Source organism: Drechmeria coniospora, chromosome 01 (assembly GCF_001625195.1).
Source record: "Drechmeria coniospora strain ARSEF 6962 chromosome 01, whole genome shotgun sequence".
Taxonomy (NCBI): Eukaryota; Fungi; Ascomycota; class Sordariomycetes; order Hypocreales; family Ophiocordycipitaceae; genus Drechmeria; species Drechmeria coniospora.
The window spans coordinates 9,730,554-9,758,474 of record NC_054389.1 but is presented as its reverse complement, the minus strand read 5'-3'; the positions used below and the strand labels follow the sequence as shown (position 1 = coordinate 9,758,474).

Genomic DNA, 27,921 nt, shown 5'->3' with positions numbered 1-27,921 from the left:
CGGCAGCTTCCACGCACAACACCCGCGTCCGATGCACCTCCCATGTACTGTAGTAAACACACCCACGTGCAAATGCTTCGCAGTCCCGCCACCATAAGTAGTAGAGTAGAGATGTGCGCCCAATGTCCCCCACCGCGTCGGCGAGCTAAAAACCATGCCCTCCATCCACATAAACCGGTTAATCAAGCTAGATAAGACGGAATTCAAGGCGCCAAAACGAAAGAACAGCGATCTTTGCTTGCTGAGAATACCACGGCGCCGGCCGATCGCCAGCCGCCGCAGCTCCGCTCTACTCCTCACCCTCCTGCAGCTCGCGCATGTACTTGACAAACGTCTTCTTGTGTGTCTGGGGGGGAGAGGGTATCGTCAGCGAAAACGTCGGGAGGCGGCGCCAGAGCGAGCATCGCCTACCATGCCGGCATATTTGCCTTCGCTCAACACGCAAATGTACCGAAGCCCCAACTTGACGAAGCACTCGTACACGAGATCCATGGGCGAACGAATGTCGAGCGAGACCGGAGCCTAAGCATCGTACCGTCAGCGACCGAAACTTGCGCCTCCTCCTCGCGGTGCAGGCTCACGGGGTCGATGAACTGCGTGAAGTCGGTGCGGTCCGGGCCGTCCCCTTCGTCTTCGTCGACGCGTGGGACCCGATCCATGAGGCAAAGACTCGAGACCTCGTCCACGAGCTGGTCGAGGGCAAACTCGAGATCCGGCGCCGGGATGAGCCCGACCAAGACATCGTGCCGAACGATGGGCAGCCCGCCGTCGAGCTCGCCGGCCCTGTGCAGGATCTCGAGCTTGGCCCGCAGGCTCGTCGCGGGCACGAGCGGCGAGTTGGTGATGTCGATGATCCGCTCCCGCCGCACGCGCGGCACAATGTCCGTCAGGTCGCCGGTGAAGACGGGCTTGTGCTTGTTGTCGAGGAAGGGGTACGAGTTCATGCTCGTCAGGAGGTCCTGGACAACCGTCAGCGTGCGCCCGGACCCGTCGACCTCGCCGGGACGTGCGGCTCACGTAAATGCTGAGGGGCTCCATCGCATCGGCAACCCACTTCGCCACGAGGATGGCGAGCGAGAAGGGCAGAACGTAATCGAGGCTGCCGGTCAGCTCGAACAGGATGACGGCCAGCGTCACCGACAGGCGCGTGACGCCGCACATGGTCGCGCCGGCCGCGATCAAGCCGTACACGCCAGGCTGGATGCACGTCCCGTCGGCCGCCGCCGCGCAGCTGCCGAAGAGGCCAAAGTCTGGCGCGGCAAGCACCCACCACTGCATCAGGTGGCCGACGATGCGGCCCATGAGGCCGCCGACCACCATCGACGGGATGTAGATGCCCGCGGGCACTTTCTGCAAGCAAACGTCAGCTTCTCCGTCGGCCACGTTTCACTCGAAGCGACCCACAATGCCAAAGGTGATGATGGTAAGAAAGCCCTTGATGAGGAAGGTAGTGAATAACGTCAGAATGATGGGCGGGATGTCGTCGACGGATTTGGGGCACAGGCCGATGCCACCCTCGAGGCTCGCCTCGGACGTGCCGTCGCAGGGAGACGCGAGGTTCAGGAGCAGCTTCGTCACCGGGAGCTTCGTCAAGGCGCCCCAGTAGCTCATCAGGCCCGTCGTGACGGCGACGAGGAAGACCTCGACGAGGGGATACGCCTTGATGAAGGAGACGCGGCGGAAGCTCTGGGCCCAGTGCTTGGACGCCTTGATGAAGAGAGCGCCGATGGCGCCGCCGAGGATGCCGACGAAGACGAAGCTGATGAGCTCAAAGTATTCCCAGTCGACGAGGTAGCGGACCTCGAACATGACCACCTTGTGGGTGCCGTAGGGGTTCAGAAACTTGAGCGACAGGGCGGCGATGATGCAGCAGAAGAAGGTGCGGAAGAGCGTCTTGGCCGGAAAGAAGTAGGCCACCTCCTCCAAGCCGAACAGGACACCGCCGAGGGGGGCGCCGAAGGCGACGGCGACGCCCGCCGCCGCCGCCGCCGACAACACCTCCCTCCTCTTGGCATCGTTTCGGTCGTACTTTGTGAATAGGCGGCAGGCGATGTTGCCCACGCACGAGGCCATGTGGACATAGGGGCCTTCCTTGCCGAGGCTGAGGCCGGATGATGCGCTCAGGACCAAGGCGACCATCTTGATGACCAACGTCTTGAAGCCGAGGAAGCCGTGCAGGACGAAACCGCTGAGGATGACGCGAACTTCGGCCACGCCGCTCCCGGCCGCCGAGTAGTACACCATCGGGGGGCTCTCCTTGATGAGGTCGTACCGTTGCCTCGGGCTTGCGTTGTCGTCGGAAGAAATGTCGTGAGGGGGCGGCAGTAGATTTTCCGCCGCCAAGTTCTCGTCGAGCGTCGTCAGCTGGTAGGCCGACGGCACCACCGTCTTGGTCCAGAGGGCTACCCAGCAGGAGAGGCAGGCGAATCCGACGACGCACACCATGTAGGCCGAGAATTTGATCCACTTCTCTCCCATGGGCAGATGGCTAAACGTCTGAGACCAACTCTTCCAAGAATCGCAGGCACCGTGGGGACAGCATCGCTGCCGGCGGCGTCAGCGATGGCGAGGCAACGTTGGAACGTGGAGCCTTACCTTTTCGTCACGATACCACGCGCCGGCACAGTAGCCGTCCTTGAAGTCGAAGACGGTCGACTCGGCCACGTCAACCGTGTAGGCGATCAGGGCGACGACGAAGCCCGAGAGCGCACTCAGAATCCATCCTTGCGCACCGTCCAGGGCCACCCGAATGCGGCCCAAGAAGTCCCTTCTGCTCCGCAGAGCCTTGACCCGGTGGGAGTCGGCAATGGTGTCGTGGACCCAGTCGGTGCTGGTAAACTGGTCGTACCACACCCGATCGTCGGGGAAGAGGGAGCCTTTGGACTCTGACAAGGGGCCGTGAGGCTCGGAAAGGGCCGAGATGAGCCGCTGTCCCCACGATCCGCGTCTGCTGTGATGTCGCGCACTGCGGATGCTGCCTGGAGCCGCCGGTCAGCGTACGAGGCCGTTGCCGAGTCATCTGGCGGGCAACGGGGGGCGGGTGCTTGCCTGTGTAGCTTTGATTGCGAGACAGAAGCTGAGCTCGGGGGGTGTTGCTGCCGCTGTGTATGCGGACGCGGGATCTCGAGGCCCGCAGCAGCGGTGACCGCTCGTCTGGTTCGTAGCCTTGCGCGTGCCTCGTGTTTATAGGAAAGGGTCGGCGCAGGGTAAGGGGAGAGGTCGGCTGGGAGATGTGAAGGTCCCCCTCCGAATCGGCCATGGTATCGCCTTTGTACGGCTGGGCGGCACAGCGTCTGGGTCGTGGATGCTACGAGAGGAATATGCCGAGATGCGGGATCGGCGTTGGATTCTTGAGAGCCGCTCGAGCGTTGTCGACGGAAGCTGGGGTCGAATCGGCTCGGTGCGACGGGAATTGAGGAGGGAGAGATGAGGTAGACACATGCATGGTTCGGGGGTAAGGAGGGACGACGACGAAGACGACGACGATGACGAGGTTCGTTTCGCTCCGTGCAAGAGACGGGAGACGAGGGCCGGGAAGCAGGAGGTGGGAGTAGGGAGGCGAGATGGATGTCCAGAGGAGGGGCTCTGGGCGGCCACTATAGAAGCAGGCGAGGCGCGGCGCTTCGTCCCTTCTTCTGTCGGACACTGTCGTTGGCGCCTGCTCGCCTGTTGGCGTCTCGACTGTTGGTTCTGGGTGTGGTGGTAGTATTAGGTGCTCAAGGTGGACGAGGCACCAGACCAAGTGATATCTCAACTGGAGACGCCGGCACCAAGAACGTACCGAGGCTCTCGACGTCCACCCGCTGCACGTCCGAAGGCTCCGAGTACGAGTTCTCGCCGTATCGGCACGAGCTGTTGCGTGAAAGCAGCTTCCCGAAGCGGCAGAAGCCTATGCTGCGTTGCAGCGATCAGTCAGTTGACCTTGCAAGAGTCGATGAGCGCGCTCCAACGGCAACTCCGTCCACATCCACATCGAAGCACCGTCCGTCCGTCTTCTCGGCAAGAGGAAACAACGACAGCGTTGCATACGTGCGCACGCTCAGTGGAGGTGCACCGGGTGGAGGTGAGGTGCTGCTGCTGCAGGCGGATGCACGACGACGAATGGCGGGTGTGACAAGATCGGGCGGCCCCCCTGGCCCGAGACCACATGGCCATCAATTTCATCATCGGGCGTTGTCAGCAGAGAGGCTTGCGACTCTGTGCTCGAGCACCTAATGGTACTAGCAGCGCAAGCTACAGGCTAATACAGGCTACCGAGCCCCCCGTCTGGGGTTGGAGGGAGGGGAGGGAGGGGAGGGAGGGGGTTTCGAACTTGGCACGCCGGCTCGCTGGAGGGGACGCGGCCTACAAGGGTAAGGGGGGCCGAGGGAGTGTTGCCACCGCTGAAGAGTGCGCAGACCAACTTCCGGCCAGGTGGTTTTGCCATGCCTCCCGGTCCATCTTTGTCTCCACAGTGTCCTCCCCGCCTCATTCTTTTTGCCAGAGTACTTGGTCAGTAGCAGCCCTTGACTCTCTTATCACAAGATCATTCACTACCACTGCGAAAGTAGTGCTCGAAACAAACAGGGTACCGTACCTCCCCTGCCTGAATCGCGATGACGGAACATTGGGGTCAATCGGGGCGAATGACGAAGGAGGTGGCTGGCTGCGAAGCAGCAACGGCAGACGCACAAGTACGGTGTAAGTACTCGCATCCCAGCACGGATCCCGGTAGTAAGTAATTACCATATACGGAGTACGGAGTAAGTACAGGTATGGTAGTAGGTACTGGGGTATTGGTACTTGGAGCTGATGGTTTCCTTGCAAGTACTTACACCTACAATCCGGAATACAGTACTCTGTACGGAGTACGGAGTACATACATCAAACCTACTTCTGGTGCATGGTAAAACCTTAGTAGTATTAGTAGGTGCCCTGTACTCCTACTATTAGGTACTAACCTACCTACCTAGGTAGGTACCTACTATGCATCAACTGGCAAGTAATTGCCGAATTTATAGCACCAAGTCCGCCGGAGTCGTGCAGGATTCGTGGTCCGTGGACCGCGCAGAACACAATGTACTTGCTTGCGTCGGCGTCTTTGTCCCTTGCTTTGCCATGCATTCCTGTGGCCCTGTTGTCAATACTAACAGGTACAATGGCCACAACAACCCTTATTGTTTGCTTTGTTTCGGCGCCGAGGGGAGGCCCAAGCTGCGTTGGTCTAAAACAAGTGTGTCCAAATGCAAAGCACCTTTCCACTCGACATGCCCAGTGTATCGCACATGTTCGGAAGCATGTCGTGATTCCTCAAGACACATACCAGTAATTACTATCTAGTACTAAAGAATGGAGCACATGTGTACTCCGTACCCAGTAGAGTTCTACTACAAGAAGGATGCTGCAGCCAGTACTAGGCAATACACCTGCAGTAAGTACACCTTGATGTAAATCACCGCACTTCGTAGGCGTGCAACTTCTTAGGTGTACATGTACTTAAGTACTACTGTGCTGTACTTGTACTCAGCAAGTAAGTACGGAGTGAGTACGGAGTACAACAGGTACCGTAAGTATATTGTCGTGAGGGACTAGCGCCCCAGTTCTCCAAGTAATACAGCCAAGCACATGTACAGTACGCTTTCCCCTTGTGGGCTTGACGGGTCCAAGTATTTCCGAACTGCCATGTTATCGATAGCAAAATTTCCCCAAGCCTCAATGCCATCGACCAAAAAAAAGAGAGGGAATCCATCATCTCGAGCTGCTTGTCCGCCGATCCGATCAAATCATTCATCCCATCCAATCCAGCCATCATGGGAAAGAAGAGAAAGGCCTCTGGCCGTGGCGATGAGCCAAAGGGCCCCAAAGAGCTGGACTCTGCCGATGCCCGGCTCGGTCCAATATCTACCTACGAGGATATCGCCGATTCCGAAGACGAGTACTTCTTAAAACAGGACAAGATTTTGCTCGATGACGACCACGGTTCGAAGCGCAGAAGGCAGGATGACGACTTCGAACTTTCGGACGAGGAGCTCCTGGCTTACGAGGACACCGACGAAGATGACGAGGCCAACCCCAGCAGGTCACGGGGAAAGCCGGACGCCGATGATGACGAGGACGGCGGCGAGGATGACGAGGACGGCGGCGAGGATGACGGTAAAGCGGATGAAGGCTGGTGGGGATCATCCAAGCAAGAATATTACGATGCGGACAACATCGAGACGGAGGCCGACGCGCTGGAAGAAGAGGCCGAGGCGAAGCGCTTGCAGAAGAAAAAGCTGTCGAAGATGAAAGAGGAAGATTTCATATTTGACGGCGACGATTGGTTAGCGGGAGAGTCTGGCGTCGACGGCAACGACGACGACGACGACGAGAGGGTCACAGAAGTCCTCAAGGATGTCGAGGTCACCGAAGACATGAGCATCGACGAGCGGTCCCAAATTCTTGCCACAAGATACCCTGAATTTGAGCACCTCGCCAACGAGCTCCAAGACTTGCAACCTGTCCTCGCCGGCCTGAAAACCGAGGCTGCGGGTCAATCGGCGGCAACGTTGGCTACGGTCAAATATTGGGTGTTGGGGTGCTACGTCGCCTCCCTAGCCAGCTACTTTGCTATTCTCACATCGCCGGCACGGGATGCGGATGCGGCACGAAAGCCCCTCAATCACCTTGAGCTGCGTGAGCATGATGTCATGGAGACATTGTTCAGCTGTCGCCAAGCTTGGGAAAGAGTCAAGGATATGATATCTCTCGGCAGCGCAGACGAATCATCAACCGACGTCGACGTCGACATGGACATGAACGCATCTGCTGACGTTTCTGCGAAGAGCTCAAGTGAAGTGCGGGAAAGGAAGAAGACGTCCAAGGCTGATAAGGCGAAGGCGGCGGCGAAGCAGGCAGAGAAGTTGGCCAAGGCCAAGGCGATCGAGGCAAGCGTCGCCGACCTGTACCATCTGCCCATCAGCACGCGCAAGTCGGCAAGGACCAAGACTGTATCCGTCAGCCAGGACGACGGGAATTCCGACTTTGGTGAGGAGGACACGCTCGACGCCCGTACGGCCGCGGACAAGGCTGCGCGGAAGAAGAGCCTCAAGTTCTACACCTCACAGATTGTGCAGAAGGCAAATCGTCGTGCAGGCGCAGGCCGCGAAGCTGGCGGCGACATGGATATCCCTCACCGGGAACGACTTCGGGATCGCCAGGCTCGACTTCTTGCCGCGGCAGAAAAGCGTGGCAAGCAGGATTCCAAGCATGGCGCCGATCTTGGTGACGACAGCGACGACGAGGATAGCAAGACGGCCAACGCGTTGCGCGGGGAGGAGGACGAGTACTACGACATGGTTGCTCATGCTTCCAAGAACAAGCGAGACGAAAAGGTGGCCAGATACGCGGCATTTGCCGCAGCCAGCAAAGCCGACAGAGTAGTGGAGAAGGAAGAGGTCGGTCCGGACGGGAAGAGGAAGATCACCTACGCCATCGAGAAGAACAAGGGCCTCGCTCCGAAGAGGAGCAAGGATGTGAGGAACCCGAGAGTCAAGAAGAGGAAGCAGTACGAGGCCAAGCAGAAGAAGCTGAAGAGCATGAAGCCCACCTGGCAGGGAGGTGAGCCCAAGGGAGGATACCGGGGCGAACTGTCCGGTATCAACACCGCGGTCATCAAGAGCGTCAAGCTATAGAGCGTCGAGCCATAGCACCATTGTACAAACTCCGGGCTCGGATCCCGAGATTCCCCGCAATGCCGGAAGGGAAGACCAAACTTGTCTCTTTGATAAATCTTTACCCGCGTGAAAATCGGCATGTTTAGCTCGAATGATTTTCCGTGCAGTGTACCGTACGCAGGAAACCACTGTTCTGAGCGTTTGTGTAAGCGTACACGTATAGTCTTGTTCCCACCCTAGTGTTTGACGCCGACTCCACTTGCCGCGCCCCACAGGAGAGCTCCCGTCTGCCATCTGCACATCACCTTGGGAGGCAACAGTAGTTAAGAAGGCAACGAACGCATCGGTCGATTCGACGTACGCCCACCCACCGGCACGGCTTGCCTCCAGCGGGCGCAGTCACCCAGTGTCCGGAGGTAGTTAATTGTCGCAGCCATCCCATTGCACTGTCCATCCGCCCTCGGCGCCACGGGTCTTCGCCATGGCATCGTTACCCGACACGTCGACGCTCACGTCGTCGGCCCAGATCTTCTCGACCAACCACACACTCCCACAGATCCGCTCGATACACAAGTCCCTCCAGGTGCAGATCGAAGAGAAATCGACCCGGTTGCGGACCCAGGTCGGAGGTTCGTACCGCGAGCTCCTGGGCACCGCCGACACCATCGTTCAGATGCGGTCCGACAACAACCGTGCCCAGGAGCTGCTGAGCAAGATGGGAAGCCGCTGCGGTCGGGCGTTTCTCTCCTCCAAGGCAACTAGTCTCGCGAATTTCGAGGCGGCGGACGAGAACACCAGCACGGGAAGGGCGGCGAGGCTGAAGCTGCTGGACGCTTGCGGGCTCGTCGTCGGTAGGATACTCCGGGGCCAGGGCGGCCTAGAAGAGGCCACGACGAGCGGCGGGAGACTCGTGCTGGCGGCAAAAGTTTGGGTGCTCCTCCGATTGCTGATCAAAGGTCTCGACGGCGAAGGAGTAGACAAAAACTCGGCGCGCGCCCTCGTGACGGCAAGCAAAAGCCGGGACTCGCTTAGGCGGCGACTATTGAATGCTATCGATGGTGTGCTGGATAAATCAGACGACAGCACAGAGAGGGACGATGTTCTCAACGCGCTCTGCGCGCACAGTCTCGTCAACAGTTCCGGCACGAGGGACGCACTACGACACTTCCTGTCCGTCCGGGCAGGCGCCATGGCATTGGCCTTCGATTTGGAGGAAAATGAGCGCACGACGACGACCGAGGACGTCGTCCGGAGTCTGCGCCTCTATACCGGCACCATTCTGGACGTGCAAGCGCTCGTGCCTGCCAAGCTTTCGCCCGCCCTCGCCGGTTTGAACAATCAAAAGTTGCTAGCCGACTCGTCTCTCAAACTACTGGAAGGTCTCCGTTTGGACCTGTACGGCCAATGGTGCAGCGACGAAATACAATGTTTCGCCCCCTTCATTCGTCACGACGACCTTGGTGGGAGCCTCGCGAGAGACATGCTCTCGAAGTGGACCGAGGACGGTGCCCAGGTTCTTCTCCACGGCTTGAAAAAGACGCTGGATCAGATGGCCGACTTCAAGTCCATTACGGACCTCCGAACGCAGGTACTCCAGCTCTGGATCCGAGATGGCGGCCGGGCGAGGGGGTTCGATCCATCGGAGATGCAAGATGATCTGCGCGAGGCCATCAACACCCGCATGCTGGCTGTGCTCGAGAGCAAGGTGACGAAGCTCCGCCTTGTCGGGTCCGAGATTCGCGCCACGCTCGAAGGCTGGCGAGAAGGTGTCACCGACAAGCATGCTGGTCTCTGGGAAGAGGATGGCTACGATGCGGCCCTATCGAACGGCGCCGCCCCCTTTGTCCAAGAGGTCCTCTCACGCTTGTACGGCCGAAACGATGCGGTATCGAAAGCGATCCACTCGTACAGTTCCTGGTTCCACGTCATCGGCGATGTCAAGGAGGTGGTGGAGCAGCTGAAGAAGCAGCGGTGGGACAATGATGTTGACGAGGTCGAAGACGAGGAGACGATCGAGGCGCGGCAAAATATACTGAGCAAAGACGATCCTCAAAAACTGCAAGACATGCTCGACACCACTCTCGACAAATCATTCAAGGACCTTGAAGAACAGCTAGCCAAGCTGTGGAGGGAACGGCCCGAAGGGACAACGAATAGCGCTGTTGCGATGTATCTCGTACGCATCCTCCGGGAAATCCGCTCCCAGCTGCCCGAGCGACCAAGCATCAGCGACTTTGGACTCGCTATGGTGCCTAGTCTGCACAGACAAATTGTGCTTCAAGTGTCGGCACCGGCGCTGGACAATTTCTCGACAAATTCTCTGACGATGAGGACGGTACCCAGCAGACCGCTCTGGGAGGGAGAGCTCCCTCTTCCTTCACAGCCGTCGCCTGAGATCTTCCAGTTTCTGAGGGCCCTGTCCCTGTCGATGATGGATGCCGGTGTGGACCTCTGGAGCGCAAGCGCGCTAGCGATGATGAAGAAGCACCTTTGCGAGCGACTATGCGCGGCCTGGCAGACGCAATTGACTGAATTGCCAGCGGACGGTATGCCGAGCAGGTCCGGGTATGAAAATGAGGCAGATGGTGACGAAAAGGGAGTTGGAAATCAGAGCAGTGATGAAAAGGAGGATAAGAGTCGGCGGGATGACGAAGAGAATGGTGAGGATCAGGCGGACGAAAAGGGCGCTGAGAGTCAGGATGGTAATGAGCAAGCCGAGAATCAAGAGGGCGATCAAAAAGCAGCCTCGGGTCAAGTTGACGATGAAGAAAAGGTTGGGAATCAAGAGGGCGGCCAAAAAGAGGTCTCGGGGCAAGTTGACGATGAAGAGAAGGCTGAGGAGCAAGAGGGCAATGACGACGAGGCTGAGCACCAAGCGTCCGATGACAAAGAGACCGAGAATCAAGGGGGCGATGAGAAAGTGGACTCGAGTCAAGTTGGCGATGAAGAGAAGGCTGGGAATCAAGAGGCAGATGAAGTGGAGAGGGCGAATCAGGCTGACAAAGAACACGAGGTTGAGGTTCAGGGTACCGGTGAGAAGAAGCCTGGGGAGAAAGACGGCGATGATGGAGGCAAGGACGATGGGCTCGCTGGTGAGCGGGTGCGCGATCTCGTCATCCAATGGCTGTTCGACGTCTCTTACCTCAAAGGCGGCGTCGGCAGCATTTCGGGGACAGCGTCAGAAGATATCGAGACCCTGAGGGAGGAGCTTTGCAGCCGGACAGGTCTTGACGACGTGTCGCTGCAGCGCATCGGTCAGCTATCGCAAGAGTACTGGCGTCGGACGAGCCTGCTATTTGGCTTGTTGGCTTGACGAGGTGCATGTAGGTTGGACGCAAGCGCACAAAGTAGGCTCTTCCCGAGTTCTCTACTGGCTCATAGATATAAGACAGGCGTCTCTATAGAGTGATGTCGACCGCCCGTGCTCGTCCTCCCAACGCGACGGTGATTCTATAACTTGTGCCTCTTCTCGCCGCTGGCCAGTTTGCGAAACTCCTCCTGCGGTATGCCCTTGGCGAAGCGGTCTAGGCCAGCAAAGACCTCCTTGGCATTCTGCGAGTGGATGACGTCAAGGTCGGGGCCGCGGATGAGCTTCTTGATGCCGATCAAGCTCTCGCCGTTGAGGTGGTCGCCCAGCCGATCGTGGACCTCGCGAAGGACCCTCTCCCGGAAGGCAGCATCCTGGCCCTGGGCAAAGTCAAAGATTTCGTTGACGAACCCGGCACGCTCGAGGGTTCGGGCATCGAGGCGCCTGCTCATGAGGAGAGCCTCGTTTGCCTTGGCGAGACCGAGACGCTGGACGAGGGCGCGAGAGGCGCCACCCTCTGCAACGAGGCCGATGGAGGAAAAGGGAGTGAGGAGGAAGGTGTGGGGGACGGCATAGATGAAGTCGGCGAAGGCGATGACGGCGGCCGAGAGGCCGATGACGGGGCCGTTGAGGCCGACGACGAGGACCTTGGGGTGGGTGGCGAAGGCGTGGGTAAGGTGGAGGTTGAATGCGGCAAAGGTTGAGAGCCAGTGGCGGTGAGCGTCGACGTCGTTGTCCGGTGCGGCGCGGGCGATGGAGATGTCGGCACCACTAAAGAATCAAATGTTGGCGAATCGTCAGCTCAGCTTTTCTCCATTCCTTGGCTCACCTCCGAGAGAGGATGTGCATGCTGAGGTGGATGAGGGGAGGGGAAGAGAGGGGAAGGGCAAGATGACGCTGGACGCACGAATTGAACGAGGACAGGCCAGCATCGACCGGCTCCAGGAGCACTCACGCGGAAAAGTACCGCCCCTTGGCCAAGAGGACGGTGACGTAGACCTCGTCGTGGGTGGCGACTTCGTGCAATTTGCGACCGAGGTCGTAGTACTGCGTCTGATCAAGGGCGTTCAGCTTGGCATCGTTGTTGATGGTGATGACGGCGACGCGACCTCGGTAGTCGAGGCTGATGACGGACTCGTCCATGAAGAGTGCGTGGGTTCCGATCCGCGAGTAGGGAGTGATTTCCAATGTCGTGCGAGGACGGGAGGAGGAGGTTGACAACGGTAGTCCGAGTCTGGTTCGTGATCACGTCAAGGAGGACTGCACCAAACCGTCAGTCAGTACGAGCAGCGACGTATTACTTGCCGAGGCCAGGAGTGGTGGATTGTTTTGCATACCTACAGAAGGTACAGCTCACTGTCGAGCAAAAAAATATTCGGGTAGGACGACAAAGTAATGTATCAACAGGAGGAGTTGTTGCTGCATCTACACGTTGACCTGGGCCCGGCATAGGATGAGACAAGACGTGAAGACCCCCCCATGTATTGTCACTGTGCCTGTGCCGAGGTCCACCGAGGTACGGAGTACAATACGGTGTGCATGCTGCGCCATCCTACAGTACAGGTACTCCGTACTCTAGGTGTACTCCGTAGGTACTCCGTACTTGTAAGTAAGTATTATTACGGAGTCCCTTCCGAGTACTTGCATGGAGTACATACATGTACATGTATTTTGTACATGCACAAGCAAGTTTCTAGCATTCTCTTAAAATGTTAATACTTAATAGTCCTTAGCAAGTGTGGTTGTGCTGTAGGTGCGCCATGGCGGGGCTCCAGCAAGCCAGACAAATACCAGTATGGCGGATCTCACCCCTGCGTGGCACCTTCAATAATAGTTGTAGGTCGTATCAGACAGCGATCCGTCATCAATCAATCCCTTCCTTTTGGAAGACAAGAGGTTGCAGGCGCTCCGTCCTATACATATAGACAGCTGCGAAGGACGATCAACCAACCCTACACTGTATCATCGTCAAGGATCATCGTCAATTCAAAAGTGGGCATCGACAATGTCTAAGCGGAGTCTCCTTGAATTACGATAGCGGAGTAAGTTACCAGTCATTGCCGCGTCATTGGTCTAGGGGTTAGGATTCAACTCTTCCAAAGTTGAGGCCCGGATTCGAGTTCCGGATGACGCAAACGACTATGATTTCTTTTTTTTTCCTTCAATGCTCACCTCTCCCTGTCCCGGCAGCCGTGTACCGTAGCTCGCAGCGGCAGTTTTGCTGTCGTTGTGCTCTGCAGTAGCTACCCACCTTGGTTAGGTGGTTCAGAATGAGTAAGGGTGTTGCTTCGATGATGCGTGCCTGAGCTAATTCTGACTACGAAATGCCTTGGTGAGAGGTGAGCCTACCTACCCTGTACATGCATCATTCGTCTCACCGCATCACGCCGTGTTTCTACAGTGCAATCCGCCTCGGCAAATTGACTCCATTCCCAGTGTTAGAAATGGAAGGCTAACTCTGCTCATACCTATCCACCAGTGGCGTGCTATTAACAAGCTTACATCCCGCTCCCGTCGTCGTCATCATGGTTCATTTGGCCTCGCTCGCCCCGTCGCCGAAAGGTTCTTCAAGCAAAACGGAATGTTGAATGTGAAATGGCACGGATGGAATTAAATTATGAATCAATGTGGAACGCAAGATGCCCCATCTCACATGGCTACCAAACCAAATGCCCCGATGGATGGACAGCAAAGCCCCGCGGCAACACGCGAAAGGCGCCAATTTTATACACATCACCAGCCCCAGTCACCCGTCCCATGCAGTGCCTCGTCCCCCGTTACTTCCGGCGCGGGACGATCGTCCTCTGCTTGGGAAAGTCCAGTGGCAGAATCAGCCTGGCAATGTTCGCCGTCCGCCCCTCGGCCGCCACCTTCACCTGCTTCACCCTGGCGCCAATTTCGTGAAAGTATTGGTTCATCGTCTTTTGGTCAATCCGAAGGTCATCTCGCAGGTTCTGCGTGTCCACCTCAAAGTTGTCGATGATGCATGCGAAAACGCAGCAGTGCGTCATGAGCAGATCGATGTGAAACTTCCTCATCGTCCCCGCGTCCGAAAACTTGCGCCGGATGTTCTCAATCACCGCTTCCGGCGCGGGCGCCAGCAGCTCTCGCAGTTTCTCCCGCGGCGGGAGTTGTCTCGTGCCCCTTTGCTTCCCCGGCTTGGTGCAGAGGTACAAGCTCAGGACGAAGCCGAAATACCGTAGAATGCGTAGCCGAGTCATGGCATCGTCGTTGCCCGCAATCGAGTTGACTCGTGCCGCAATGAATCGGGATGGAGTCTGGATGCCCTCCTTGTGTTGAACCTTTTCCTGCCATTCGCGAACGGGAACGAGGTTCAGAATGTCGGCTCCGATGATCGCGTCCGGGTCGTAGACGTCTTGTATCTCCGTAGCCTCGAGGTCGGCCCTGGGCACCGGCTTCGCCTCATCCACCACAGACTGTAGCTCCTCCCGAGTGGCCATCTTGGATGTGATGGAGCCGACCGACTCGAGCATCGCGCGAGCGGCGTTGTCCATCTTCGTCGGCGAGTCGTCTCCCGCGGCTTTCTGGGGCGCGATTGCGTTGAGCACGTTTTCGCGGATCGCCTTTTTGGCCTTCTTCGTTCCGAACGTCTGTCCGAGCTCTGTTTTGCGCTCTGCGTGAGTCTGCAGCAAGTCAGCAACCCCAAGCCCGACCCGCGCGGAACCGAGGTAAGAAGGAACATACGTGCTTGGATTCGCCTTCTTCGTTGGATGAGCTCTTTGATTGTTTTGCCCGAACCTGGCCGCGAATCACCATTTTCTTGGCCTCGATCAACTCGAGCTTGCCCGTTTTTGGGTCGTAGATTCCCAAGAAGTGATTCAACGCAGGCTTCGAACCCCTCGGATCGACTTCCCGTGCCGTGAAATCTAGGCTTCTGTGCCCCGTGGAGTGCAGTAAAAGCTCCTTGCCGCCTGCATGCTTGTTTTTCTTCGACTTGGATCTGGATTCGACTTTCGACTGGTACGAGTGGAAAACGAGGTCCGTCGGAATCTCGAGTCCCGGCGCCGTGGCTGCAAGAGTAAGCAAGAGAAACGATGGCCGGCACCAATATCGGTCGCCATACCTATCACGGGGGGGCAGGACTGTGGATGGACGACGACGGAGATCTTGGCTGTTGGTGCAGGTCCCTCTACCACAACCTTCTTCCTGGGCTTGCCTGATGGCTCGCCTTCATGCTTGCGTTTCTTCATACTCGCGGTGCTCATGATCGTTACCACCCTTGGCTGTTCTTGGCCCCTGCGGCTACGCTGGAAATAGAACTGAGAATGAGCGGTGGATGCTTCGTCGTGGTGGGATTCGTCGTAATGATGTGCTCATAATTTTTCTCGCATCTGCAGTTCAGCCATATCCCCGCTAGGCAATTGAGCTGGCACAAAAGTTTGGCCCTTGTCTTATCCGGCGGGCGGTGTGATGCAACCCCACCCCACCAATCGTTTGAAGGCACAGCCATCCCGCCACGCCATTCCACTGTAGTACGGAGTACAAGTTACATGTACTCTGTACAGTGCTGTACTTACTTAATACTCGCTGCAGTATGGTACTGTGCAAGCACGCACACCCTTGTGGCCTCAGGCCCCAACCCATCCTTGCTTTGCAGTTGGGAACAGCTTGACCAGCAGGTTAGCTGTCGAGCCAGGCAAGGACACCAATGCCACGCTGTCAAGCTAGTGGACAAGGCCATCCAAGCCTTCACCGGTGCGACTCGCTCGTACCTCTTTTGCCCGATCTTGTACCAGCCCGAAGAAAATGAGATCCAGCTCAGTCCCAGTCAGGTGGCCAGCTGGCTTCACTGCCGACGTCGACATCCATTACTGTATTTACGTCACAAGAGTCACAAGGATCGAACGAGTCGCTGCGAAGCAATGCTGTATTATTTTGTCAAACGGCGCCAATATTTGATCATGGCATGCGTCGTTACCGACAGGTTACTCCGCAATGGACGATCCCAGAACGCCGTCGGTATCTGGCCAGTGCTTGACTTTACCCATCCTCCATGACCGCCTTCGCGACTCAAACCAAGCTCCAACGATGAGCGACCTTTGACGTAATCCCCCAACAACCTGAACTCCAACTGAATGTCGTGCTGGTCAATTCGAGTCATCACTGGTTGCTGCATCGCAATGACGAGCTTCGTGCGCATCGCTAGGCGCAAGGTATCGTGATGTCATGAGAGGTGCGTCGAGCCAGGTACGAGGACGAGGCGTTTACTTGCTGTAACAGCTGTCAGTACGGAGTACTAGTCGCATTGAATATGCATCATCAAACTTACGATCGGGCACGCATCTTTCTTCTCTTACGCTTGAGGCGACGAACGCGCTTCTTCCTCCATTTGGCTCTCATCTTGAACTCTGATGGGAAACAAGTCAGCAGGAGCCCATGCAGAGGGGAGAAAGTGCTATCGAATGCATTGCTTGCCGATTGGCAAGCTCGAATTGCGATTGCTCTTTTAGGGATGCATCGCAAACTTACCGGTTCGTGGATGAGAATCGTGTTTGGATGAGGTGCAACAAGAAGAAACGGGGGAAATTCTAGAGCTTAAGCAATGTCCATTTCCGGTAGGGCATGAAACCCCTGATGGTCACGTGGCTTTTTGTGGTCTTGGCGGTCCGTGCAGTGTTACACAGTGCGTCTGATATTCGCACCGTAGAAATTCACTGTATGTAGGTAAGTAAGTAATAGTAAAACTGTGGCAGGAGCAGTGGTGAAGCAGACCGCTCGAGCCTTGTGTTCTGAATGATTCTGGCATATCCAAGAATTATGGGCATGCGAAAAGTGCTTGATTTCTCCGATACATGGCTTTTTTTCGGTTGCAAAGCTGAGTCCTCACAAGTCACTTATTGCTTATGCTCTCTCACGACAACCTCACTTACACGACTCTCCACCCACGAGCCGGTTTACCATGGAGTCCCCACTGATGACAAGCGGTCAACCACACGCACCGGGGAATGATGTACCGGACAGATGCCTTCTTTTGAGTGACAGTCGAAAGAGAGACGAAGAATTCCACGGTAAGCCGGAGCTGTGGCTGACCTGGAGTACTCTTGTGCCTTACTAAAGTAATTATAGACCTCATTCCGATATGGGATCACAAGATCTTGAAGATTGGACGCGATCCGGACTCAGAGTACGTTTTCTGCATCGTTCAATACCAGGACACAATGAGCTGATACCGCTTTCTACAGTCTTTTTATTCGTGACGATGCAGAAAACCTGGTTTCGCGTACACACTGCGAAGTATACGTGGTGGAGTACGACCAAACGGACAGCCTTGTGTACGTTCGCGACCGAAACTCATCCAACGGAACGTATGTCAATGATATTCGTGTCGGGGATGACTCGAGGATGTCGTCTGGCTATCTTCTGGAGCACGGCGATATTATCGAGCTTCGCCCGCATTGGCGCCTCACGTTCTGTGATAAAAGACCCCAACCACGTTACCCCTTGACTGACATTCAGCGCGCAGAGACCCGTGTACGTGCTGACACAAGAAAATGTTGTCAATTGCGAGCTGCTGACTTGCTGCAAGTTTTTTGAAGATAAGTACCTCCTTACCCAGCGCTGCCTTGGCCAAGGAGCAGACGGTATTGTGTATCTTGCCGTCGAGGTTGCGACCAAAAAACAAGTCGTCTGCAAACTTGTTAACTTGAGGTCGACCAAAGACAAGAACGACAAGGAGGAGTTGAGAAGGAAGTTGCAGGAAACTGATGTTCTCAGACAACTGCAACACGTACGTATTGTTTACCCACTCTCTGGCACACCAAGGTATGATCTAACTGTCCGTACAGCCCAACATCGTACCCTACATCGATGCGGTGATTTCGCCTTACTCCCTGTATGCACTTGAGGCCGTTCCCCAAGCTTTTGTACGAGACTAACGAGAATCAGGTATACGTTCACAGAACTGGCCACCGGAGGCGACCTGTGGTCCTTTATCCACCGGCACGGCACCGAGACTGCGGTTGGCGAAAATGAAAGTCGAGTCATCATCCGGCAGATAGTTTGCGCACTTTATTACCTCCACATGAAAGGCGTTGTCCATCGCGACTTGAAGCCGGAGAATATCCTTTTGGCATATTCGCCCTGGATCAACTGCCACCGAGTGATGCTCTCGGACTTTGGAGCTTGTGCGGTTCCGCGTCGAAGCAGAATGCTCACTCGTGCAGGCACGCCCAACTTCCAGGCGCCGTAAGTAACTGTGGCCATTTGGTGCGTTGTTAACGGAATATGAGCCACTAATGCGCCGCAGGGAAATTTCCAAGAAGCACCAAGCGCAGACCTTTGCTGTCGACATGTGGTCTTTGGGTGTCGTCGCGTTGACCTTACTCACGCACCACATGGATATAGGCATACAAGCACTCGATCAACTGAGTCAACAGTGGCTCGACATCTTTCTCGACAACAGCGTATTTGGCGAGGCGGACGATTTTACTCCAGCTTGCGAACGATTTGTTCGAGGATGCCTGCGAATCGGGCCCGAAGAGCGACTATCTGCTGCTGCGGCTCAGGATCACGACTGGCTCTGCAAGCCAGAGAAGTACCTTGATTGGTTTCAAGAGCTGGACCGCAAAGCCACAGGCGATTGGAAAATACAGATACTTTTGAAGCCGATGGCTTTTGAACTGCCAGACGTGTTGGGAAAGCATCGGGCGAAGTCAGAGTTTGAGCAGCAACTTTTGCGCTTGAGCGATCGGTTTGACCCTGAGAAGTGCTCGCAGTATCTCCACAGTGAAAGGAGACGACCCGACAAGAGTGTGCCGGAGGGAATTCGGAACAGGGATCCGTCCTTCTTTGAGTCGATACCGAGCATGGAACCTCGAGTGAACACCTCCATAACGGATACAACCCCCATAAACCTTCCAGCGTCCCGTGACGGCGCATACAACCCCGGAGAGCCCGCATACTCGGCCACAATGCTCAATCAGGCCGTGCCTAGACGATTGAAAAGATGCAAGGTGAGGATCAAGGAGGCAGCACTTCTTCCATTTCCCGGTCTCGAACGGCAGACCGATCCCGGTGTCGGAGTTGCTGCAACCCAGAGGGAGCAAGTAATCGAGACGTTGAAGCGAGCGGATGCCGGGTTTGTAGTCGACAAACCAACGACATCAACGCTTCCGATGGCCACTGGAAGGAGCTCGAAAAAAACGTGCGAACAGGCAAAACCATCTACCAGCATCACATCGCCGTTTCTGCTTCGTTGAGATATAAAACACGTTGACATAGGGCAATTCCCAACACACGGAATATTTCCTCTTTTCAAGGCATCTATTCCTATTTTTTTTTGATTCGCCGCTGAGTTTTAGGTTTTCGGGATGGTATTGGGGCGAAAGCTAGATCAATGAGGACTCATCATGGCACATCAGGCGCAAATTTTCTGCAACATGGAGTTGAATTTGTATGTCCTATCATTGGGACATCCTCAAACTTGAACCCTCGGTATAGTCGTCTATTCGCTTGTTTGCATGACACACATAATGAATGGATGACGATTCATGGTGGGGGTAGATGGTCATTTGTTGAACATCTGCGAAGCAGTTATGAGATGGAGGAGCGTATTTACCAATATTGTTGATCCGTTTCAGTCGCAAGCATGAATATGGCATGCTTGTGCCCCTTCCGAGCAGAAGCCCCCTTCGGGTTTAATTACAGGCAAGTATGGAGTACGATTCCATTAATATTGGAGTACAAAGATCTGCGTTCTCTGTCCTGTACGTGTGCTAATGTTCGTTCAGGAGCAGATGTAATGCAGGCGTACGGTTTACCGCCTAGCCAATCGCCAGTTCTGGCTGTACTTCTAATACGACTCCGGATCTCTCACTTCATCCTCCCCATACTCCCAGTCGTTGAAATTTCTCTGCTTCGGCGTCGGCATCGGCGTCGGCAATACAAGCGAGGCAGTCGGCACCTCGATCTGCACGCCCGACCCGTGCCCTTGAGTTGCACGCCGTCCTTCTGATCGAGCAACCCCCATAGCACGTCCGGCTTGGTGCCCCGGACCGGATCCAGCATGCTCTACGATTTCGGGTCCGCCTCGTTGTGGTCCATGAAGACGAGATCAGCCACTGGCAGCAGGCACCCCTCGCCGGCTCGCCGGCATCGCAACCAACCCCACCCCTCGCGGCGGACCCAGGCGTAGCGGGGGGCGAGCACAGGTATCGAGCAGGCCGTCTGTTTGACGTCGCGGTTGAAGCACAGCGGCATGCTGGCCGCTGTGCTGGAAATGATGTGGCGCGAACCGCAGGCCTCGCTGCGCCCCCCGTACCGGTGACCCCTCGACGTAAAGGGGCTCCAAAGCCTCGATTCGCTCCTGGTTTCTCATCCACAGCTGGTCCACCTCATGCTGCAGCTCCGCCATCCGGTTTGTGTGCGCGTTGACGAACTCGCTCTCCGGACGACCTAACTCCAAGCGTTCGTTGTGCTGCGCATCAGCCAGTCGGTGTGTCTCGTTGATGAACCCGTCGCGTGGAGACGGTGAACTGCCGTTTGTATTTGCGCCGTGTGTTCCATCTGCTGCGTGCACTTCCATCGTCGACGTCTCTCGTCTTACGCTCACAGCTCCTCGTGCTCCTTTTCGGTAATGCTCTTGTTCGTCGTCACTTTTTTTCTGACTCGTGGTGCGCCGCCATATGAGGTCCTTACGGCCTGTGGCCATGCCGTCCTGCATTCTCTTGTCCATCGTCTGTGGGTCATCGGACACGCACAATTAGGCAATCGATATCGCGCTGGTTGATGAATCAGACGGCTTAAATGAGAAATATGCCCGACTTCCTTTGCGATACGAAATAGCATCTCCTGCGCCGTCGTGTTTCCCGATCACCGCGAATACCCAGCCCATGTACAAGTTGTACGCCTGGACAGGTCAGTTGACAAAGGATCATATCGTCGGCCGATGCGAACCGTTGAACGAATTCGGCAGCACGTCAAGTGCATTGGTGACCAAATGGACCACAACAGATAGACGCACCCTCTGGCCCTTTCGTGTGGAAGCATCCCTTTCCTATTGGTATCACTGTGGGCTAGCCTAGCCACTCGACTTCTGTGCAATCTATCTTGTACATTCTGCGGGCAGTCATATCCCCATCATGCCTTTGTCCCATCGTGCTCCGTCGCGTTTCGTTCACCTTCGCACCGTCTCACCCAGGAGCTTCCACCCAACCGGGTCTGCGTGGAGCGGACCATTGATATGAATTTGACATGTATGCAAACCGAAAGACGCATAGGTCTCGCAAATGACCTGCATGAGAGGGCAGGGACCGATATGGATCCCGCAAAGCAACTTCGCCCATGTCTCCTGAAGTTGGGGAAAATGTACCAAAGAACCAACAATCAAGTGAAGTCTTGCCGACCGTGAACGCCTCGTGAGCTCCAACCTCAGGGCCGCCGACCAGGCCAATATGAGAAAAAAAAAAAGCCAAAACTACCACCAGTAAACGCTCGGGTAGAGTGACGCTCAACCTGCGGCGATGCAACCCACAGCGTATTAACCCCAAGACGCCAGCCGTTTTGGGGCTTAGAAATGTAAGAAAGATGAGAGTAAACAAGCACGCAGACAAAAACAAGGCATACAGAGTGGTCAGATCAAATAGCCGCAAGTTGCAGCGCAAAATGCGCGCGCAGTGATAACTGTTCTTGCTTTCGTCCCGCCATTCTTCGACATGCTCAGGTCGAGCCGTAGGAAGGGACGCTGCGCGGCGTCACGTCGCCGCTTTGACGCTGCGGAGCCTGCAGCTGAGCCTGCTGCTCCTTGCTGTTGGCCTCGTCAATCATCTGCTGCTTCTTCGTGACTGAGGCGAGCCTGGCGGTGATCATTTTTATCACTGGAACTAGTTAGCGTCGGCTCAAGACTCGCTCGTGCCCTGAGGCTGTCCAGAGTCCAAATCGGGACGGTGCACTCACTTTTTCGCACATGCGCCTCTTCGTCGCTGTCGAGATCGCCGTCGCGCTCCTTCGTGCCGCGAGCAGCCTCCTTGCCAGCTGAGACGGCCATGCGGCTCGAGGAGCCGTCGTCGGCCTCGAGCACGGCCTCGAGCATACGAATGGCCGTAACGTACGAGATCTTGCAGCCAGCCAGGTTCTCGTTCGTCACCTCGTCGATTGCCGCCGCCCGGCTCATCTCCAGAGCACGATCGTACATGAGCATCTCGGCACTGATGCCAGGCGTGAGGAACACCTGCTTCGCGCTGGAACCCGATGAGGTCGCGAAGGAATCCTCCCCATGGTTGGACGGGTGGCTCGGGTGGTCCGGCGGCAGCAGCCTCTGGGCCTCGGTCAGCCTCAGACGAACAATCTCGGACTTCTCCAAGACCTCGTTGAAGCGCTGCCGCACCCACTGGACGATGGCGTTGATCTTCTGCGTCACTTGCTCCGACACGGCCGCGGACGCGCCCGTGCTCGAACCGCCTCGACTCTTCTTGGTCCACCAGACGCTGGCAATGTCCATGGCCCGGGCCAGCAACGCGAGCGATTTGACGTAGAGAACCAGGGCCTCTTCCGACAGGGACACGACGGCTTCGACCGTCAGACCGTCCTCCTCCTCGGCGAGCTGATCGGCCGTGACGCCTCCGAGCCCGTGGTCCATCGACGGCGCGAGAGGAACGAGCTGCTTGTACTTGACTTCGGCGAAGCCATAGACGCAGTCGCTCCTCTCGGCGTATTCCTCCATGGCATCCTTGGCTCGTACGTCCTCGTCGACCAGCTGGCTGCTGCCCCTGCCATCCCCGATGAGGGCCACCGGCGCGGACGGGGTCGGATAGGCCGGGAAAGGCTGATACATGGGCGGCGAGTGGCCCTGCGCCGCTCGAACGGGCGCCACCTTGAAGCCGAAGAGTCGGAGGCTGGCATCTTGGATTGCCTTTGATATGGCACTCGAGGCCGAGTTTGGACTCGAGGCAAGCGCCTTGTCAAAAGACGCCCGTCGTCCCTGGCCAGCTCGCCCCTGCGCGACCAGGGCGGTCTGAGACGCCGGGGCGGAAGAAACGGCACCCGTCGTGGACGTCGGAGCGCCCTGCTGCGTGCTTCTGCGAACCATCTGCGTTCCCTTCGACCCGTGAGGCGCTTGATTTGCGGCCAGCTCGTCGGCGAGAGCGTTGACTTCGACGTGTCGCCTTTCGACAACGACGTAGTCCCTCTCGAACATGACATCCTGCGCGGCCTGGTCCTCGGCGGCAACATGGCGACTCGCGGCAGCGACGGCATTATGCCTGCGTGCCTCCGACGGAGCCGTGCCATGAGACAAGACCCTCTCACGCGATGGCCTGCTGCTCAGCTGCGGCACGTAGTTTGGCGCCGAAGTCGCATACTGGGGGGACGGTCGCCGGATGCCCAAACCTTCGCCGCCGCCGCCGCGAGGAGACTGGGCGAGCCGCGGAACGTCGCCCGATTGTCGGCGGTACCGGACGTCACCTGGATTACCGGTCTGTGGCGACCGCGGCTGCTGCTCTCGGGGAGATCTAGGCGGCTCGGCACTGGTGTGGCGTTGGGAATTCGATCGCGCAGGGGCGACGGGAGAGGAGGCGGTGGGGAGGGCTTCACCCTGCGGGATCGTCTCCAGCTCCCTCCTCGACAGCTTCGGCACGTCATCCTCGATCAAGCCTGGAATGTCGCCAGTAACGACGGGATGGGCGAAGAAGTTCTCGAAGCTGAGCCGTTCCACCGGACTTCTCTTGAGCAGCGCCCGTATGAGGGCTTTCATATCGGCGGTGACGACAACTTCGCGGGGGAACTTGATGACATCCTCGGCCGCCTCGATCTTCCTCAGCAGCTCCACATGGTTCCTCGCGCGGAAGGGAGGTCGGCCGGTGACCATTTCGTAGAGGACGGTGCCGACGGACCACAGATCGGCCTTGGCATCGTATCGTTCGTAGCGAAGGATCTCAGGCGCCATGTACAAGGGCGAGCCGCAAAGGGTGTCGGCCAACGAGGTCGAGGGCAGGACGCGGGCGAAACCAAAGTCGGCAAGCTTCAGCATCGGCAGCGACTCGAGGCCGGCACAGGGTATCAGCGAGTCCTGGCTGGCCGACATGATGTGGAAGCGGCCCCGGTCCCGGAAGGACTGAGGCGGCAGGAGGAGTAAATTTTGCGGCTTCACGTCTCGATGGACGTAGTTTCTGCTCCTCAGGAACTCGAGGGCACTGACCAGCTGCTTGAGGAAATGGCGAATGACGACCTCGTGCAGACCAGAGTTGGGGGCAACGGGGTACTTGCGGGCCATTTCGTGCGTGGCCGCATGCGTGATGAGCTTGTCCCGCTTCTTGATGAACAAGGACAGATCTCCGAGCTCGCAGTACTCCATGATGAGGTTGATGTGGGTCGAGGATTCGACGCAGTCATGGAGGGCGACGATGTGAGGATGGCGGAGGGACTTGAGAATCTGGATCTCGCCATAGAGATTCTCCTTGAGCTTTTTGTTCAGCCGAGCGAGTTCGACGGATTTGATGGCAACGGCGGCTTTGGATTCCTACGGCGCGGCGGCAGCACAGCGTCAGCAAGGCAGCGAGATGCGGTTGGCAGTGATGCAGGATTCCGTGATACGACAGGCGGTGATACGAGGACACGCAACGGCGTCCCAGGTGCCGGGTAGCACCCAGGAGCCGCAAAGGATCTGGCCAACGCCGAGGTGGCCATGGGGGGGGGTTTTGGGGGGGGCGGAGAGAGGCGCACCTTGTGCCAACCCATGTATACCTGGGCAAAGCTGCCTTTACCAATCTCCTTGTCGATGACGAACTGCCCGATGTTCCGCCCATTCGACCTCCGGGAGCTGGAGGGTGGGACATCGTGTTGACTCGTCATGGCTTCAAGCTGTCAAGGCGCACAGCTGTGCACGCAGGAAGCGGACGAAGTCGGCCGTAGCCCGTGGGCCTACAAGACTCGAAGGGGGAAACCGACGGTTCGAGGCGTCATGTAATCGGACGTTTCCAAGCGCAGTCGACGACGGAGGAGACGGGATATCAGTCTTGGGGAGACGGCCAGCAGGATGAGTAGCGGAAAGAGGGCGTCCGTGTGGCGACAAGGCAGAAACGGGCGACAGAGGCGTGAACGAGAAACGGCTTCGATGGTTTGCTTGGAAGACTCGGCCACGGCAGGTATCCGGTAGGACGTTGATACCCGACAGGAAGCCGACGCGGGAGAACAAGAGGCGGAAGGACGAGGGGGGATGTCGTCGATCGATCGGACGCAATCACCGTCGTTGGATGTTGGAGCGTTGGAGGGGGTCGGAGGCGAGAGGGGGGGGGGGGGCGTGCAGGCTGGATCGGGAGAGCAAAGGGTGGGTAGAGTACGGGCCGGAGTATGGGCCTGCAGGCGTCGAAGAAGCCGATGAAGGGAAGCGAAGTGAAGGAAGGACGGGAAGAGAAAGCCCCCCGAGGCGCTGCTTTCTTTTTCGGCAGGCGACTGCGATGTTCGGCGGCGGCGTTGACTCGCACGACGTGAGGAAATGACTAACACTCCAACGTTCGCCGAGCGCTGGGGCGAGCGATGGATGGTGTGCGCAGGTTAGTGCGCGCAGGTTAAAGGTCGGTGCTAGCCGGAAAGCGTTACGAGGTGCTCGGTCAGCCAGGGCAGTCGTTTCGGTCAAGTCGGGGTCGGAGTCGGAGCCGGACGGTCGAGCGAGTTGCCTGTTGGCGACCGGGACGCATGCGCCGTGCGATGGGTTGCTTCCGCCGGCCTCTGGGAGAGAGGAGAAAGAGCTTGGTGGATGACGAAGATGGAGGCGGAGAGTCGATCTGGCAGGACGAGGAACAATTCGAGGGCCGCAAGTCAGGAGGACAGTGCGCAAGCGCGCGTGGATGAGGCGTCACCGTCTTTAGCTTTAGGCCAGACAGGTACCTCTAACCTTGCTTGACTTGAGGTGTAAGTACTGTACATGCAAGGTGAACTCTTGCGTGTACAACCACTATTAGTAATACTCGGCACAATGCAAGTGCTTGCACCGCAAGTACCTGCATGTACTTGTCGGGACAAGAGTAGACTGTCGGTACCTGCTTGCGTACCATGGAAAGGAAGCACTAGCAGGTACTCCACCGCTACCGCCCATGAGGGCAGTACACCTGTGCATGTACTTGTACGTACGTGGAGCGGCTACTACGGATACAGAGGCAGTGCAGAGCAGCGACGAACACCACAACGAACCTACAGTAAGTACCTAAGCATTACAGCACTCGCAGGTACACCCATGCTGTAGAGTACCTGTACCTAGTACCTACCTAAGCAGGTACAGTACTTACTGTACCCGCCACTCACACTTGGGTCCTAAGTACATGCAAGTATACCTGCACCTTTGTCGTGGGCACCAAGGCAGTCGATCCACCTGGCAGTTGTTCATGGGTGGATACGGAGGTGTTCTTGGCCCTTGGGACCCGTGGAAGGCCTGCCATCCGACCACAGCAGGGCCCCGTCACAGGCCGCCTCCTTGCTGGCTTTGGCACTCGGAGGGCCGTCGAGACCTCGAGAGGGCGAGGCCCAAGCTGTTGGCGCCGATAAGCCGCAGGCACCGACCGTACGAAGAGGCGTCGACGACGACGAAGGCACACACACCCGGCGACGGGCACGCGTGGCGCGACGAGAGGAGCGGGGAGGAGCAGGGGTGCAGGCGAAAGGAAGCGAGAAGACGGAGAGGGGAGGGACGGAAGTACAGCCAGTCGGTTGGGTTGGGATCGAATCGGATGAGATGTAATTACTCTGTAGCTCGAGACCGTTTGTACTGTATCTGGGGCGTATTAGGGGACGCGCCAAAGTGGCCGAGTGATTTGACGGCGAGCACGTGATGCTGGACGATGCAGCAGCTGCCTGGTCGTGGTAGTAGCCACTACAGGTAGCGTTCTTGCACTGGTTTGCACACTCGTCCTCGCACTCGTCCTCAAATCACACCCGTACCCGTATGTTCTGATGAGTGCCTGGGTGCGAGTCCCGGCGTTCTCGTGATGGCACGCCAGGCCTCCCATCAGCAGCGGCACGCTTTCAGCACGCGGAACCGGGCCAGCGGGTCCAGAGCAGGCGCCAGCAGGCCTCCAGGATGCATCGATCGGTACAACGACCATCATTCGCCGTCCCGCGGCACCGCTAATGAGCAAGTACAGTACGTGGTGTGCGCGCACACGAGTTGGGACTAGGTCATTGCTCCGTCAACTGGCCCAGCACTCGGTTTCCCGAACAAGAAACTCGTTATTATGACATGCAAGTACATGTACATGCACCCAAGAGGCAAGTGCTCGGAGTGTCATGTACTGTGCAGTACATGCACTCTCCACAACCTGTGGTGTCGCTCATGTTAGTACTTGAGCATCGCCGATGGACGGAACAATGCAGGCATTGCCAGAGGCTGGGCGGCGGACTCGAAGAACGCTTCGCCAACGAAGCTAACAGTGCGTTCCCGAACACCCCCTGTCTCAGGCGGATACGAAAAGCTGGTGGCTGAGGCTGCACGTCTCCTCGCAGTCGATCAACCCCCAACGCCGATAAGGATGCACCGTGGAGGATTCAATGCCGCGTCAACGCTCAGCAGCGATTGCGGTGTGCCGTTGCGGGCAATGTCGGATCCGCACCAAGGCACTACTGCCACAATCAACCGCCGCTGGTTATCTCCAGTAGGCCGAAGATACCTACCTCCTAGGGAGGCACTCCCATCAGTTTACTAGCACAAGGTACCAAGGCACCTACTCAAGTACCCAGCCACTACGCCGTAGACGAGCTACCATATCTGTTAGTATTAATACTTGTGCCTCCCTATCAGGAGCGCCACTCTCTCCCATTGCAACTAATAATACTGCCTGCAGCACGGTACTTACAAGTACTTAGGCACCTAGTACCTAGTTCGGAGTACACTTACTGTACTTGCAGTACTTGGGCTACAAAGTTACACTTACTTACAGGTGCATCTGCGGCGTACTCCGTCTTCCATTCAGCATTACTGCCAAGGCACCGGATGCGTAGGGGGGTCCCAGCCGTACAGTGCATGTACCAGCAGGT

The 27,921-nt window shown here is 57.1% G+C and overlaps 7 protein-coding genes and 1 non-coding gene across 8 annotated transcripts; 4 read left to right on the top strand and 4 right to left on the bottom strand.

Annotated features, from left to right (window-relative positions):
* Window positions 1-289: 289 nt before the first annotated feature.
* On the bottom strand, window positions 290-3,259 carry DCS_02583 (chloride channel protein 3; the record flags this gene model as incomplete). Its single annotated transcript, XM_040799910.1, has 7 exons — window positions 290-346; window positions 412-522; window positions 582-959; window positions 1,018-1,350; window positions 1,405-2,544; window positions 2,596-2,978; window positions 3,001-3,259. 7 exons carry the CDS (start codon window positions 3,257-3,259, stop codon window positions 290-292), a joined length of 2,661 nt encoding a protein of 886 aa, XP_040660793.1.
* A 2,530-nt stretch (window positions 3,260-5,789) lies between these two features.
* Window positions 5,790-7,652, top strand: DCS_02582 (Sas10 domain-containing protein; the record flags this gene model as incomplete). Its single annotated transcript, XM_040799909.1, has 1 exon — window positions 5,790-7,652. One exon carries the CDS (start codon window positions 5,790-5,792, stop codon window positions 7,650-7,652), a length of 1,863 nt encoding a protein of 620 aa, XP_040660792.1.
* Window positions 7,653-8,115: 463 nt separating this feature from the next.
* On the top strand, window positions 8,116-10,947 carry DCS_02581 (uncharacterized protein; the record flags this gene model as incomplete). The annotated part of the gene is made up of 1 exon (XM_040799908.1): window positions 8,116-10,947. The coding sequence occupies one exon, from the start codon at window positions 8,116-8,118 to the stop codon at window positions 10,945-10,947; it is 2,832 nt and encodes a 943-aa protein (XP_040660791.1).
* Window positions 10,948-11,084: 137 nt separating this feature from the next.
* Window positions 11,085-12,084, bottom strand: DCS_02580 (3,2-trans-enoyl-CoA isomerase; the record flags this gene model as incomplete). The annotated part of the gene is made up of 2 exons (XM_040799907.1): window positions 11,085-11,712; window positions 11,897-12,084. 2 exons carry the CDS (start codon window positions 12,082-12,084, stop codon window positions 11,085-11,087), a joined length of 816 nt encoding a protein of 271 aa, XP_040660790.1.
* Window positions 12,085-13,003: 919 nt separating this feature from the next.
* On the top strand, window positions 13,004-13,075 carry DCS_t25. The gene has a single exon. It is a non-coding gene; the product is annotated as a tRNA-Gly (tRNA).
* Window positions 13,076-13,718: 643 nt separating this feature from the next.
* Window positions 13,719-15,167, bottom strand: DCS_02579 (uncharacterized protein; the record flags this gene model as incomplete). The annotated part of the gene is made up of 3 exons (XM_040799906.1): window positions 13,719-14,585; window positions 14,647-14,972; window positions 15,026-15,167. 3 exons carry the CDS (start codon window positions 15,165-15,167, stop codon window positions 13,719-13,721), a joined length of 1,335 nt encoding a protein of 444 aa, XP_040660789.1.
* A 1,694-nt stretch (window positions 15,168-16,861) lies between these two features.
* DCS_02578 (uncharacterized protein) lies at window positions 16,862-19,160 on the top strand (the record flags this gene model as incomplete). Its single annotated transcript, XM_040799905.1, has 7 exons — window positions 16,862-16,970; window positions 17,029-17,086; window positions 17,145-17,433; window positions 17,489-17,689; window positions 17,748-17,794; window positions 17,848-18,147; window positions 18,209-19,160. The coding sequence occupies 7 exons, from the start codon at window positions 16,862-16,864 to the stop codon at window positions 19,158-19,160; spliced, it is 1,956 nt and encodes a 651-aa protein (XP_040660788.1).
* A 2,458-nt stretch (window positions 19,161-21,618) lies between these two features.
* DCS_02577 (Serine/threonine-protein kinase) lies at window positions 21,619-24,747 on the bottom strand (the record flags this gene model as incomplete). The annotated part of the gene is made up of 3 exons (XM_040799904.1): window positions 21,619-21,776; window positions 21,856-24,415; window positions 24,619-24,747. 3 exons carry the CDS (start codon window positions 24,745-24,747, stop codon window positions 21,619-21,621), a joined length of 2,847 nt encoding a protein of 948 aa, XP_040660787.1.
* Window positions 24,748-27,921: the final 3,174 nt, after the last annotated feature.